Below are 14,924 nucleotides of genomic sequence, written 5' to 3'. Positions count from 1 at the left end.
TTCAACATAATCACACCCAGCAGGTTGGTGTCCAAACGTCACAAACTTGACCTAAACTCCACCATATGTAACTGGACCCTGGACTTCCTGACACATCATCCCCTCTATGTGTTCAGCTGCTGCAGCTCCAGAAATCTGCACCTTGCTTTACAAATTCACTTTCAGTTGAGTTGTCTGTTTTCATACTGGGCTTACAGATATTGAGGGAAGACAGTAAGAAAAAAGGAAGAGGGTTTGCACTCATGGTGAATAACATAGGATGTACTCCAGGACGTATGACTCCAGGACAAGGAAATCACTGCTCTTAGTAGTGAGGTTGACATCCATATTATTTACAGAGAGAGTAATTGGTGGTTGATATTGTTCTTTACATCCTACTGACAGCAAATGCTGACCTGGGGTGCATTTCCCATACAATGACAGAGCCTAGCATTGAACTAACATGGTACAATGTATCGTTAAACTAACCAACATCTGAAGTCTGACCTTTTCCGAAAACCGTTGTACTTTGTTAGTACCATAGTAGTTTGAACCAAGTTGGTGTAAACCACCGTAGTCCGAACTACAGTGGTTCCAGACATGTTTGGTCTGGCTTTTACAGTGACAAAAAAATAATATTTCAGTATATTTATTATTATTATTATTATTATTATTATTATAAGTGATAATCACCATTAAGCATAACTAATTCAAATACTGTTACTACGCTACAAAAAAAAAAAAAAAACTCATAAAATGTTTACATGTTTCAGCAGTGGCTTCGATGGTGGGAAGGATAATGGAATGCAGTATTGTATTTATGGTATTGAACAGGACTTTTGGACTGTGAGAAAGCCTAGCAATGATGTCTAAGGAATATCTCACTCTGGCTGCTTTTACGCCATGCTGATAGTTAAGAGTCTTTAAAAATTTCATATGAGATTTGAAGATGATCTTCCATTTCGGTTCTGCTTTCCTGCACTGCTGTCTGAGGGCACAAGTGCCATTGTTTAACTTTGTTTAGCCATGACTGTGACTTTTCTTTGACACTTCTAGATTCATTAGGGCAATTTGACTAATAATGCTAGTATAGACAGAATTAACAAGATCAGTATGCTCATCTGTGCTTGTACCTGAGGGAGGATTTTCAATGTAACCGACCACGGGAGAGGTAAGGTAATCAGCTGAGAACTGACTGGCTGTAGAAGGTGAGATGGAGCATGTGCAGAAAACAGGCAGACTGCTCTTAGGAGGACAGCATGGAATAGAAACGTTAAACAATATGGGTTTGTGATCAGACTCTAGACTTGACACTAAGAAACCAAATGACAACACCAGATCCAAAGTGTGCTCAAGCTCATATGTGGGACCAGAAACAGACTGAGTTAAACTAAATGAGTCAATGAGTTCTTTAGCAGCATACAGCATACATGGATGTTAAAATCATCAAGAATCAAAACATTTTCTGAGCTAGACAATGAATTAAGTCCTTATTATGTCCTTATTATGTTTAGAAGGCCTATACACTAGAGCACAGAAAACAGGACATGATAGATCCAGCTTAAGCAGCTGTACCTCAAAGCTAGAATACTCATCAGCAGATAATAAATGACATTTGAACTGATTTCTAAAAAGAGTCTGGAGACCTCCACCTTGTCCAGTAGATCTAGGAGTATTAAAGAAGGCACAATCACTTGGAGACAGTTCAGCGAGGGAACAATTATCACCAGAAAATAGCCAAGTTTCAACCACAAAAAGAACGTCCAGACTACAGGAGATGAAGGAGTAATTTGGGTTAATTAAGAAAGGTCTTATTTGACAGCAATCTAGCATTGATCAACTATATTTTAATTGACAGTGGTTCAGGGAGTGGTTGTGTAAAAGTGAGACAGCTCATCGGTTTATATTCCAAATGACAAAGATTGCTGAAATCGGTGCCCTTTCTTCAACCCCAGGATATAACTGGGTTTCGGTGAGATGCTGAGAAAATTAATGGTATCTGCTCACTGGTGATCGTGCTGGCAGAGATGCACAGAGAGCAGCGGGAGCCCCGGTGAATGGAGCAAGGGCATCAGGCTACACCCAAAGCAACACAGCGTGCATATGTGTGACGCCCTGGTATTCAGACTCAGCATATCCAGTCTGATGTAGCACTGAATTTCCTTGCCAACTCAAGGCACTGGCAACTTACCAGAGGTGGAAAACACTTTTGCTGGCAAGTACCGATGAAGCAGGGCAGGAGGGTACATCCCATACAGGTAAATCCAGGTAGATCCAGTAAAGTGGCATATTCCTGGCATACTGCACTCAATGTAAGGTATTTTGTATAAAGTGTGCTGTAGTTTGAATGTTAGATCCTCTTTTGTAAGTCACTTTGGATAAAAGCGTCTGCCAAATGCATAAATGTAAATGTAAATGTAAAGTCAGGGAAAAAATTAGCAAAATTTTTTTCCGGCTCTGATGTCCACAGCTGCATGACCGGACTAATGTTCTGACTGGTGTAAAAAAGCACATTAAAAGCAATTAAAACAAAATGTGGTAACACCGGTGAGCAGCGGCAGACAGACAGCGGCATGCCAGTGTTCACTCAAACCGGAAGGGCTTCCCCCTTCATAGAGCTTCACCCTTCATATGCTACTTTTGCACTTTGGGTACATTCTAACTGCACTTCTTTGCCATGTACTTGTACTAAGTAATGACAATAAAGTTTAATCTATTTATCTAATCTATCTAGCATTCCTGTTATTTTTGGGGTACCGCTTCATATGAATTCATAAGCCATGCTGCGAGAAGCTATGAGTTTACCTCCCTGTTTCAGACTCTATTGTCTGTACTAGCAAACTGAAGTTATGTAATTACATAACTAGGCCATAGAAGGCCTGAACTCTTCCCTTCAACTAATTCTAACCATATCCAAAGAGGGATTATGGCTTCATATGCATTCTTATGCAACCTCAGGGTTCCCATAGTGGACATAAATGTTTACTCGTGCTGGTTATAATAATCCATTTATTTGTTGTTTTTTTGTTAATATTTGTAAATATCTAGTGAAGTTGGGACATTGTGTAAAATAAATAAAAATAGAATATGATGATTTACAAATCCTTTTCAACCTACATTCAATTTAATACACTACAAAGGCAAGATATGTTAAATTGAATAAACTTTATAGTTTTTTTTTTTTTTTGCAAATTTTCTCTAATTTTAAATTTGAGGCCTGCAACATGTTCCAAAAGAGTTGGGACAGGGGCATGTTTACCACTGTGCTACATCACCTTTCTTTTTAACAACATTCAATAAGCAATTGGGAACTGAGGACATTAATTGTTGAAGCTTTGTAGGTGAAATTCTTTCCCATTCTTGGGCTTGGCATTGTCTTGCTGAAATAAGCAGGACGTCCCTGAAAAAGACGTTGCTTGGATGGCAGCATATGTTGCTCCAAAACAAATAACAACCCAGACAGTTCTTTTGCTCTTCAGGATACCCTAGGCCACATTTCAATGATAGACTTTATAGTCGTATCATTGGACCTGCGGCTATATGTTCTGGACACTCAGGTGAAGAGAGTTGCTGAGTTGTCAACTGATCACCACCTGGTGGTGAGTTGGATCAGATGGCAGGGGTGGATGCCGGACAGACCTGGCAGGCCTAAACGTGTGCTGAAGGGTTGCTGGGAACATTTGGCAGAGGAACCTGTCAGAAAGATCTTCAACTCCCACATCTGGCAGAGCTTTGACTGCATCCCGGGGGAGGCCGGTGAGTCCGAATGGGCCATGTTCCGGACCTCCATTGTTGAGGTGGCTGAACAGAGCTGTGGCTGCAAGGTTGTCAGTGCCTGTTGGGGAGGCAGTCCCCGCACTCTGTGGTGGACACCCTGGGTGAGGGAGGCTGGCAAGCTGAAGAAAGAGTCCTATTGAGACTGGCAGGTACCGAGGAGCCAAGCGGCTCGCGGCTTCGGCTGTCGCTGAGGCAAAAACTCAGGTGTGGGAGGAGTTCGGTGAGAACATAGAAAACGACTTTCGGTCAGCTCCAAGAAGTTTCTGGCAAACCATCAGGCGACTCAGGAGGGGAAAGTGGTTTTCCAACAACACTGTATATGGAGGAGGTGGGGAACTGTTGACCTTGACTGGGCACGTCATTAGGCGGTGGAAGGAATACTTTGAGGATCTTCTCAATCCCACCAGCACTTCTTCCACAGAGGCTTGTCTATCATTGGGGCTGAGGTGGCCGAGGTGATAGGAAAAGTCCTTGGCGGCAGGGCCCCAGGGGTGGATGAAGTTCGCCCCGGGTTCTTCAAGGCTCTGGATGTTGTGGAGCTGTCCTGGCTGACACGTCTTTACAACATCATGTGGACATTGGGGGCAGTGCCTCTGGACTGGGGTGGTGGTTCCACTTTTTAAAAAGGGGGATCAGAGGGTGTGTTCCAACTATAGGGGGATCACACTCAGCCTCCCTGGTAAGGTCTATGTGGGGGTACTGGAGAGGAGAGTCCAACTGATAGTTGAACCTTGGATCCAGGAGGAACAATGCAGATTCCACCCCGGTCATGCAACACAGGACCAGCTCTTTACCCTCGCTAGGATCCTGGAGGGTGTGTGAGAGTTTGCTCAACCAGTCTACATGTGTTTTGTGGATCTGGAGAAGGCATTCAACCGTGTCCCTCGAGATATTCTGTGGGGGGTGCCCGGGGAGTATGGGGCAGCAGGAGTCTGGTTTATATGGCTGGCAGTAAGTCTGACTGGTTTCCTGGTTTTGTTGACTGGTCTTGTTCACGAGTGAGGGAAAGATGGAACGGGAGATTGACAGGCAGATTGGTGCAGTGTCAGCAGTAATGCGGGCTCTGTACCAATCCGTTGTGGTGAAGAGAGAGCTGAGCAGAAAAGCAAAGCTCTCAATTTACCGTTCAATCTAGGTCCCAACCCTTAGCTATGGTCACGAGCTTTGGGTGGTGACCAAAAGAACGAGATTGCAGGTACAAGCGGGTGAAATGAACTTTCTCCGCAGGGTGTCTGGACTCCCCCTTAGAGACAGGGTTAGGAGCTCGGACATCCGGGAAAGACTCGGAGTGGAGCCACTGCTCCTCCAGGTCGAGAGGAGCCTGTTGAGGTGGTTCGTGCGTCTGGTCCGGATGCCTCCTCGACGCCTTCCTGTTGAGGTGTTCCGGGCATGTCCAACGGGGAGGAGGCCCCGGGGCAGACCAAGAACACGCTGGAGAGACTACATGTCTCGACTCGCCTGGGAACGCCTCGGTATAGTCCCGGAGGAGCTGGAGGCGGTGGCCGGGTAGAGGGAGGTCGAGGTTTCTTTGCTCCAACTGCTTCCCCCGCAACATGGACCCGGATAAGCAGTGGATATTGCGGTGGATGGATGGATGGATGTGTGTGTGTGTGTGTGTGTGTGTGTGTGTGTGTGTTTTAGGCACCAGAGATTGGAGATTGAGATTAAAGAAGTTATTTATCTGAGCAGTAAGTGTTTATTTCCTAAAAACAAACAAACAAAAAACAAAAACAAATAATGCCCAACATTAGAATAAAACCATATAACATTATTCCAGTGAGTGTGATATTCTGTGTGTGAATGTTTTGGCTTAACTTTTCCCAAATCTCTTCTCATGGAAGTTCATATTATTTGAGGTTATCATCCAATGCCTAGTTTTAGTGGTTAATAAATATTGATTTTAAATAATGCATGCTGTGGATTTAACAAATTAATGAAATCAAGGAGAATCTGAAGAAAACATTGTTCTTCAAACTCACTCACACCTACTACTTTATAGAAAAAAAACTTACATTATTACTATTTTTTATTTAATTTGATTAAGTATAACTTTATACAAGCACCATGCTTACTGAGAAGGCATTTGTTTAAATACATATATAATTATCTTAGATGTCTAAGACATCTGCATGGCACTGTCGCTCTCACTTTTTCCAGCGAAGGTTGCTAGGAACCTGGGAGTTATGTTCGACAACCAGCTATCATTTACACATCAAGTGGCCTCTGTTGCCCGCTCCTGTCGCTTTGCACTTTACAACATCAGACAAATTAGACCATTTCTAATGCAACATGCCACACAACTCCTGGTGCACTGACTACTGCAATGCAGTGCTAACGGGCCTTCCAGCCTGTGCTATCAAACCATTACAGATGATCCAGAATGCAGCAACACGTCTAGTCTTCAACAATCCAAAAAGGGCACATGTCACCCCACTGCTCATTGAGCTCCATTGGCTTCCGGTTGCTGCTCGCATCAAATATGAAGCCTGCGCGATCGCTTACAAGGTGATGACAGAGCAGGTGCCCTACTACCCGCATTTGCTCCTAAAGGCCTATGTCCCGCCGCGGCCACTGCACTCTTCCACTGAACGTCGCCTTCCTTTACCCAACATCCACACTAAGCAATCCAGACTGTTCCCTTCCATAGTTCCCAGATGGTGGAACAAGCTGCCTACCTTCACCAGAGCAGCAGAGTCCCTCACCATTTTTAAGAAACTCCTAAAAACTGAGCTCTTTAGAGAACACCTGCATTAGCCAGCATAACTATCTGATGCGTATAGACATACTCTTTTAATGTTGCATTGTTTTAATGTTTTATATTTTTTGTACTATCATTGTAAGTCACTTTGGATAAAAGCGTCTGCTAAATGAAATAAAGTACTGTACATGTTTAAAGTGCCAGTTATACCTTTTTCATAATTTGTTTAATGTTTTTACATCCAGGTGAGCTCGGTAGTAATTATACATTTTTCTTGTGCTGTGCTGTACATTGGACCCTCAGAATACCATCAGTGTGGGAACTTATCTACCCATACTGCAGCTTCTAAGCTTTACACATTGTATTTCATAATTATCACTCATAGTCCAAAATCATCAGGTATAAAAACATAAAAATCATGATGAGGTATTTAAAACCTGTTGTTAAATGATGTCTTTATATGTATTTATACATTTTTCAAGCATATATATAATTGTTGAATTAATGTTACTATTGTCTAATATTACTATTTGTACTATTAAACATTAAGAGTAAATTTTAATTAATATATAATATAAAAAATATATGCATGTTGTTCACAATATTTTAGGATATTTATTTTATTGTGGGGGTTTAATTTAAAAGTTAATTTAAAGTTTAAAAATTTAAGAAAACCTTTCTCTTGTATTAAACACTATAGTATTGTTTGTGAATGTTCAGTGGAACTGTAGATTTGAGAAACTCCTGTGTTGTTTAATGATGGTTCGGACTATGCAAGTTACCAACATAGTTACCTAGTTTGTTCCAACTACAATTTTGGGAAACACTTGTAGCAACTGCATCATTCCAATTATGTAAGTTACGTTTGGGAAAAGGCACCGCTTTACTCACTGTTTTGCTGTGGTTTGTCTCTAGCTATTCTTTGTATTATATTCATGATCATGAATGACCATTGTAAAACACTAAGAAAAAGGCACCATATATATTAAATATATTATTCTTACTTTAGTTTATATAAAACTGGCATACTATATATAAGGTGCATCTGAATAAATTAGAATACCATCAAAAATTTATTTATTCCAGTAATTCAATTACATTTTTTTAAAATAGATTCATTACAAACAGGGTGATCTATTTCAAGAGTTTATTTCTGTTGGTGATTGTGGCTTACTAATAATCTATAATATACACTAATAATGTTTTATTATACGATTTGTATGCACACTATAATTAAATGTAATATATGTAATGATTTATACAACTTTATGTATATATAGTATGTTTAAATCTACTGTTCAATTTCTTATCCAATATGTATTCATTCTTTCATTCATTGTCTGTAACCCATATCCAGTTCAGGCTGGCAGTGGGTCTGGAGCCTACCCAGAATCACTGGGTGCAAGGCAGGGACACACCCTGGAGGGGGCGTCGATCCTTCACAAGCAAAACACACTCACATGTTCTCTTACACCTATGGACACTTTAGAATAATCAATCTACCTACCAACGTGTGGTTTTGAATCGTGGGAGGAAAAGTGAGCACCTGGCGGAAATTCATGGCAGAATACAAGGAGAATACACCTCCTCACTGCCACAGAAGCGGGACTTGGACCCACAACCACGGTGGTGTGTGACTGTGACACTGCCTGCTTCACAACCATGCCACCATCTTATATGTAATTTAATATTAACAGTATTGTTTCATATAACATATATTCTAACTATTAACTATTAAGTATTAAATACTGTGTAATGTGTTATGTTGGTACCTTGTCCTTGCTGTAAATTCCACTTTTTTCCTGATAAATTGCCATCTGCAGGTTATGAATTGCCAGATCCAAGAACTGTGCTGTCTTTTAAATAAATGTAATAAATAAGTTAACAAATTATTATTATTTATTTATTATTTGATTATTAAATATATGTATTCAAATATTCTGAGCTGTACCTTGTTTTTATTGTTATTGTGTTGTTGGCTGCTGGGAGTCAGATGCTTCATTATGTCAGTTATTTTTTGGATATCATCCTGTGACTGTCGTAAAATATCCTGCAGGAAGAAGAACCTATATTTAAAAATAATAGCATTTAGAAAAAAACTATTAAATAATTACATTCATTTAGTTCTGTGACTGTATTTGTGAAACATGCTGGTGTTAGAGTCTGGAGTCAGGTTTGGGCCAGCAGAGAAAATAAAAACACAATATGTTTGATTAATACTGTTTTTCTGGTGTATGACGATATATTGAATAATCAGAACAACTTTTTGAAAAAGGACTCATGTCTTTCTAATATATTTTAATACAAAGTTTTAATAACATTTTACTATTTTCGGAATACAAATATTAAAGATAGTCACTGGTCTGAAGCCCTGGAGAGAATATTGTCTGTTTTAGAAAGCTTTAAATTTTTGGGCAACATATACACAATTTTTGCCTTTAATATTCAGTGTGTGTTTTTTCTTAATATTCATTATATAAAACATTTATAATTTTAGCTTAGTGTGTTTATTAAGTTTTACCTTGACCTGATCTTGTGCCTTGACCTTGGCCTCCTTAAATTTTTCAGAGCTCATTCTTTTGCCCTTCAGCTGTCGCAGGAGCGTGGCCCAATGATTCTTCTTTAATTTCTCATACATGTTCATGAGCTCCGATTCTCTGCAAGGGTTCGTCAAGTCTTCAGACAAAACGCCACTGCTTCCTAACTTCAAATCCACAACTTTCCCCATTCTACACACAGAAAACTCAGTCACCTGAGAGCTATATATTAATAATTGTATTAATTTTTTGACAAATTTAATTATCTCAACCTCTCCTTGAAGTTGTGCATCTCATTCTGACTGTCCTGAAATTTTGTCCTGTTAAAATTAATTAGAGAAAAATACCTTAAAATGACATTCTTAATACTAAACACATGATGTTAAGCCAAAGTATTCATAGTCTGTGGATGGAAACATTTAAAACATTATTTTCCTCAGATTTGTTTCATTACTCACACAGACAGCTCTGTTTTTGTGTTCATGATAAAGCTATACAATATTAAATGTGTCTGTAATATTCACAACATTATTCAGTAGTGCCCCATTGGCATTCCCTTCTAATATAACAACACTATAGTGAAATCTGTGACCCAGAATGCACCACAATCCCATAAAATTACACACACTTTCCAAAACAATTTGAAAAATTGAAGAAAGAGAAACTTTTCCAGTGTGGAATCCCTCCTTTTACTGTGAGAAGGCTGAATAGTTTTGATTCAGACCCTCACACCCTGCCCCCACCATAGCCACACAGTTCTTCCATGATTCCTACACTTTATTCTTGGACCCATCCCTCCTGAACATATTCTAAAAATCCTGTTTAAACATACCAAGTACAGAAATTACTCCTCTTGTCCTGATGTCATTCTTCCTACCTTGAACCCACCCATTCTTGCTGCAAAACCGTTTTAAACAGTTTTTAAAAGGTTTTATTGTATAAAACTTTAAACAAACCTAATAGTATTTGAGGTTTTAAATATACTAATTTTAAATAGACTAATTTTGCTGTGAAAGATAAATAGATAGATACCTTAATTTGTTGATTTCTGATTTGAGAATTTCATTTTCTTTTCTGGAATTAAAATAAATAGAAAAATGTTTCCAATAGAAAACTGACACATGATTATTCCTATTTATAGGTTTTCTTACCTTAAATCATTCATTTCTTTATTTTCTTTCCCACTGACTAGGCTACGGTTAGCAAAATAAGAACAGAAATGTTAAATTTTCTAATAAAAATATGTAGTTGTACTTCAAAAATTGCAGATGAGAATCTTTATTTCTGGTTTATAAATATGAAATATTAATATATGCACCTTCTTTAGTATAAGAAACTATTGTATAAATCTTAATGAGATCTTAAACAAGTATTTCAAATTCACAGTAAAAATAGAAAACTATATTTCATTTAAATGTTTTAGTGTAAAAAGGCTTGAGCTAATATTTGCAAAAATTGCTATTTATGGTGAATTTACTTTTCAGTGTGGGTATTCTCAAACTCATGCTGAAGCTCCATTCTGACACTAAGAAAAATAGAACAATTTTTTTTTTAAATACTTCCATAAAAAACACACATTTTTTTCTGAGCACAATAACACACAACAGCATCCAGACTGTGACGTATGTGGGGAAATGTAAACTGTATTGGGTGACAAAAAGAGATCTTAAAGACTATATCACTTTGATTCTAATAGTTTCTGTATTAAAATGAACAACTGCAAAGTGTCAATAATTTTGGAAATATCTCCATTGAATAATTCATTCATTCATTTATTAATTCATTCCTTGTCTGAAACCCCTTATCTAGTTCAGGTTCACAGTGGGTTCAGAGACCACATGGATTCACTGGGCAGATTTGAGTATTTCATTATATATATATATATATATATATATATATATATATATATTCTGACACCTGGTATGAATTTTACTTTCAGAAATCAGCTAAATTATTTATAAATTGTGCTTTTCATATTTGTTGAAATGAAGTGAATATAATCTAAAGCAAAATATGTTAAAATCTTACCTTGGCAGAGTCTTACCTGAGGCTGAGATAGAAGAAGTGAAAGTGTTGTGAAGGAATGAAGGAGACTCTGCTGTTTTTATACCTGAGAAACGCCCAGTGCTTCCAGGGGCTGGATGGAGGAAATGAAAGTAACCCATTGTATAAAAAAGCGATCATTTTCTGCTTTGTTCTCACTAAGGCACTGACTTTGAATGGGAAAACGTCTGTGCTGTGCAAGAAATGGCAGATTCCGTTGTTTTCATTGCTATCGACTTTGGCACAGCCTTCACTGGATACAGCTTTAAGTTTGCAGAAGCTACACAGATTCGTCAGCCGAAATGGGGAGAGGAATATGGTATGAACACTCCAAAAACACCTACATGCATTTTATTTGATGAACATACACATTTTCTAAAGTTTGGCTATGAAGCCATAATGACATACACAAGACAGATTCGGAAAAACGAGGTGAAGAAGCTGTTCCTCTTTGACAACTTCAAAATGGAGCTCTATTGCAGGGTAGGAATTATTGCTATGTGAACATTTTACAGTTTAAATACTTACATTAATTTAGTAGCCACATTATACTTATATATTTATATACTCATATATTTATATTTAAGGAATTACACAGAGATTTTCTGATGACCTCCAAAAATGGGAAAAAAATGAAAGCTATGAAAGTTTTCTCAGAAAGCCTAAGATTTATGAAAGATCATGCATTGGACATGATTGCTCGGCACACAACTGGCAAGATATACTCTGCCTCAGATGCTACATGGGTTTTAACAGTTCCAGCCATTTGGAGCGCTGCAGCAAAACAGTTCATGAGAGAAGCAGCTACACATGTGAGTAATATCATATTTCAGAGGATTACACTTCATATTGAAGACTTTGAAGACTTTGGAGAAGTGTGTCCAGACTGATAATGTATAAATATATGTATTTAGGCTGGTCTGGTGTCTGAATCTGATCCTGAAAGGCTGATTGTTGCTCTTGAACCAGAAGCTGCTTCTGTCTGGTGTAAACAGCTTCCAAGTGAAGGTTTCATGGAGGGAGACCTAGAAGAAGCTGAGACAATAGAAGAAGTTACAGGAACGCAGTACATGGTGGTGGATTGTGGTGGTATGAGCTATTTAAAGTGCCTTCACTTCAATTTTATTATTTAAACAAGACTAGATTTGTTTTCTTGTCATTATAACTGAAATAAACTATCAGCATGCAGTCTACAAATGTGTTCTTTTCTAATTACTATTTCCAGGTAGGAGATATTCAGAGAACACTGGAAAACCCCATTCCTTCTAATGAGATATTAGAGTCTGATGATGATAATCACGTGTTTCTTGTGATTGTTAAAGGTCAAATTCTGACCTGCTACCCAGGCTTTAGCAGAATTTGAATCCTAATGCCTTTTCTTTTTAGGTGGAACCATTGACATCACTGTTCACGAAGTCCTGGAAGGGGGATGTTTAAAGGAACTGCATAAGGTTTCAGGAAATGACCTGGGTGGACAGACAGTGGACAAGAACTTCAAATCCTTCCTGAGAGAGACCTTCACTGAAACAGTCTTTGATGAATTTGAGGGAAAGCATCCCAATGAGCTACAAAGGTTGATGTATGATTTTTCTATCTGTAAACGTTATGAAGGAGATGTGCTTGTGCAGTGTCCCTTTAGTTTACAGCAAATAGCCAGTGAAAATAATGATATAGAAGACTACTTTATAGGGGATTGTGAAACTGACTGGGAAAGTGGGTCAATTCTTCTGTCAGGGTCAAAGCTCAGATCCTTTCACAATGACAGCCTCAAGGGCATAGAAAACCTAATAAAAAATATACTGGAAAAACAAAACCTGAAAATCCGGTATATCTTCCTAGTTGGGGGCTTTGCTTTAAGTCCATATGTGCACAAACTAGTCAGAGAGAAGTTTGGGTCAAAGTACAACGTGCTCTGTCCAGTGGATGCTCAGCTGGCCGTTGTGAAAGGAGCTGTGGAATTTGGTTTGATGCCGAACGTAGTGGAATCACGTATCAGTGTTTTCACTTATGGAATCACAGTTATACATTTGTTTGACAAATCCAAACACAGGGGCAAAACTAAATATGTAACGAGTGATGGAGTTGAGTACTGTAACGTTTGTTTCCACACTTTTGTGATGAGGGGAGATTCTGTGCGTTTTGATGAAGCAAGACACTATGTGTTTAACCCAGTGGAAAAAACCCAAAAACAAATGGAGTTCAGTTTCTACTGCACCGAGAGTACAACTGCAGAGTTTGTAGATGAGCCTGACATGATCAAGCTTGGGTCATTATCAGTCTCAATGCCACAGGGTCAGAAGGGCAAACATCGTTCAGTTATCCTAGAGATCAAATTTGGTTTCACTGAGATGCAGGCCACTGCTGCAGATGTTGATTCTGGTGAAATGGCATGTGTCAAAATGGACTTCATGTCAGAGTAGTAACTGTGATCCAGAAATGGAAAATGTTTGTTTTACATATTAATATTGCTGTATGATTTACAGAGATCCAAATTTATGACAGAAATAACACTTTATAAATCTGTTCTATGGTGTGGGGACTCTGTAAAATATGAGAAATGTTTGTGTTGTTAATAACCCAGAATAAATCAATAAAAAAGCTTTCTGATATTGTGATGTTTGATCTTGTGTTTCTGATATTAAAAAAAAAACATGAAGACAGAGTGATGTGTTTTCTTTCTCTTCTTTTAGAAGTGTTTCAAAATCATGGCAATGATCAGAATTCATAAAAGACCTCTCCATTAAATTTAAGTTTGAAATCATATCTGGCAGACCTGTGCTCTCACAGCCTCCAAGAACTAACACCAATCCTAACCTTCCCTTTGTTACATTTACTTTTTAAAGTTACATTTACATCATTCATCAGCCATTCCAGAGAAAACTTGCAAAAATATTTTGTGTTTAATCAGAATATGTATTCCAGTGAGAACAAACATGTTAGCGTATAAAACCCCCATGAATCAGACACAGTCAAAACAAGAGCTAGAGCGGACGCAGAGAAAAAAATAATTATAGACATTTGATTTTTCACTTCAGTGCTCTGTCAAATTAGTGGTCTCATTAACCCAAATCATCCATCACAGTTTAGTGGTCTGATTAATGCTGTCCAAGCCCTGTGTCACAGTTTAGTGGCCTGATTAACTTCCATCCAAACCCTGTTATTGTTTAGTAGTCTGCTTAATGCTGTCCAAACACAGTGTCACTACTGTGGTGATCTCACACTTTATTCTCTAGCAATGGACCCAAATTGTCCAAGTGAAGTCATTCAACAACTGAAACTATTCAGAACATTTTGTTTCATTCCAGAGTTTCTTACTTGAAGCCTTAATATTTAACATGTTTTTCTGCTAGATTCTGAAAGGTCAGTTAAACTCAGAGTAGATTTGCATTTAAAACACATCAAACATAAACATAAACTCTGATTTATCTCTGCAAAATAAGAGACAAATTGGACCACAGTCCAGAGAGAAGTTTACAGCTTGATATAGGAATTAATATAAGGACTTATAAGGATACTTTGGAAATAAAAATAATGTTTAAGCTTATTTCTAAATGAAAATGAAACACACTGAACTTTGCACAATGTGTGCTTTTCTGCATTCCTATGTGTTTAAAATCTTTCTATATCACAACCACATTCCATCACACACTACCACCATCTCTGATCACTAGATATAGATTTCAGATATGTGTCATTTCTATAGAACTTTTCTGTTATTTACTGCAGTTTTAGGCTCCGCTTAGTCTCAGCTTAAAATATCTGTACTGGCAATGATATATTCATTAATATTAAAATCACCAGGATACTGTTTTATACAATTACTTTAATCTCTGTGAAGTTTGTGAAAAGTGTTTGTTTTGATTAGAAAATTAAAACATGAACATTACAAC

At 38.1% G+C, this 14,924-nt stretch overlaps 2 protein-coding genes across 2 annotated transcripts in view; one reads left to right on the top strand and one right to left on the bottom strand.

Moving 5' to 3' along the window:
* LOC136702537 (uncharacterized) overlaps positions 1 to 11,047 on the bottom strand; it is a 31,969-nt gene extending 20,922 nt beyond the window's left edge. The window contains exons 1-8 of the mRNA XM_066677646.1: positions 11,020 to 11,047; positions 10,469 to 10,516; positions 10,143 to 10,184; positions 10,024 to 10,065; positions 9,264 to 9,311; positions 8,976 to 9,183; positions 8,406 to 8,504; positions 8,227 to 8,310 (exon numbers count right to left, since the gene is read on the bottom strand). Coding sequence (XP_066533743.1) covers positions 8,227 to 8,310; positions 8,406 to 8,504; positions 8,976 to 9,183; positions 9,264 to 9,311; positions 10,024 to 10,065; positions 10,143 to 10,184; positions 10,469 to 10,509 — 564 coding nt within the window. The 5' untranslated portion in view covers positions 10,510 to 10,516; positions 11,020 to 11,047. The remainder of the gene's footprint in view (positions 1 to 8,226; positions 8,311 to 8,405; positions 8,505 to 8,975; positions 9,184 to 9,263; positions 9,312 to 10,023; positions 10,066 to 10,142; positions 10,185 to 10,468; positions 10,517 to 11,019) is intronic.
* A 160-nt stretch (positions 11,048 to 11,207) lies between these two features.
* On the top strand, positions 11,208 to 13,687 carry LOC136702170 (heat shock 70 kDa protein 12A-like). Its single transcript, XM_066677105.1, has 4 exons — positions 11,208 to 11,517; positions 11,622 to 11,846; positions 11,949 to 12,123; positions 12,421 to 13,687. The coding sequence occupies exons 1-4, from the start codon at positions 11,239 to 11,241 to the stop codon at positions 13,452 to 13,454; spliced, it is 1,713 nt and encodes a 570-aa protein (XP_066533202.1). The 5' UTR covers positions 11,208 to 11,238; the 3' UTR covers positions 13,455 to 13,687.
* Positions 13,688 to 14,924: the final 1,237 nt, after the last annotated feature.

The sequence above is a fragment of the Hoplias malabaricus genome, chromosome 7, assembly GCF_029633855.1.
Source record: "Hoplias malabaricus isolate fHopMal1 chromosome 7, fHopMal1.hap1, whole genome shotgun sequence".
Classification (NCBI taxonomy): Eukaryota; Metazoa; Chordata; class Actinopteri; order Characiformes; family Erythrinidae; genus Hoplias; species Hoplias malabaricus.
Note: the sequence above shows the minus strand (reverse complement) of the source record. Positions and strands in the feature narration are given on the sequence as shown.

What these genes read in the sequence shown, in the direction of transcription:
- LOC136702170 (XM_066677105.1), top strand. Translation starts at nt 11,239, where the DNA reads ATGGCAGATTCCGTTGTTTTCATTGCTATCGACTTTGGCACAGCCTTC. An exon ending in AAATGGAGCTCTATTGCAGG is followed by an intron (nt 11,518 to 11,621) that starts GTAGGAATTATT and finishes TTTATATTTAAG; the next exon opens with GAATTACACAGAGATTTTCT. An exon ending in CATGGTGGTGGATTGTGGTG is followed by an intron (nt 12,124 to 12,420) that starts GTATGAGCTATT and finishes TTTTCTTTTTAG; the next exon opens with GTGGAACCATTGACATCACT.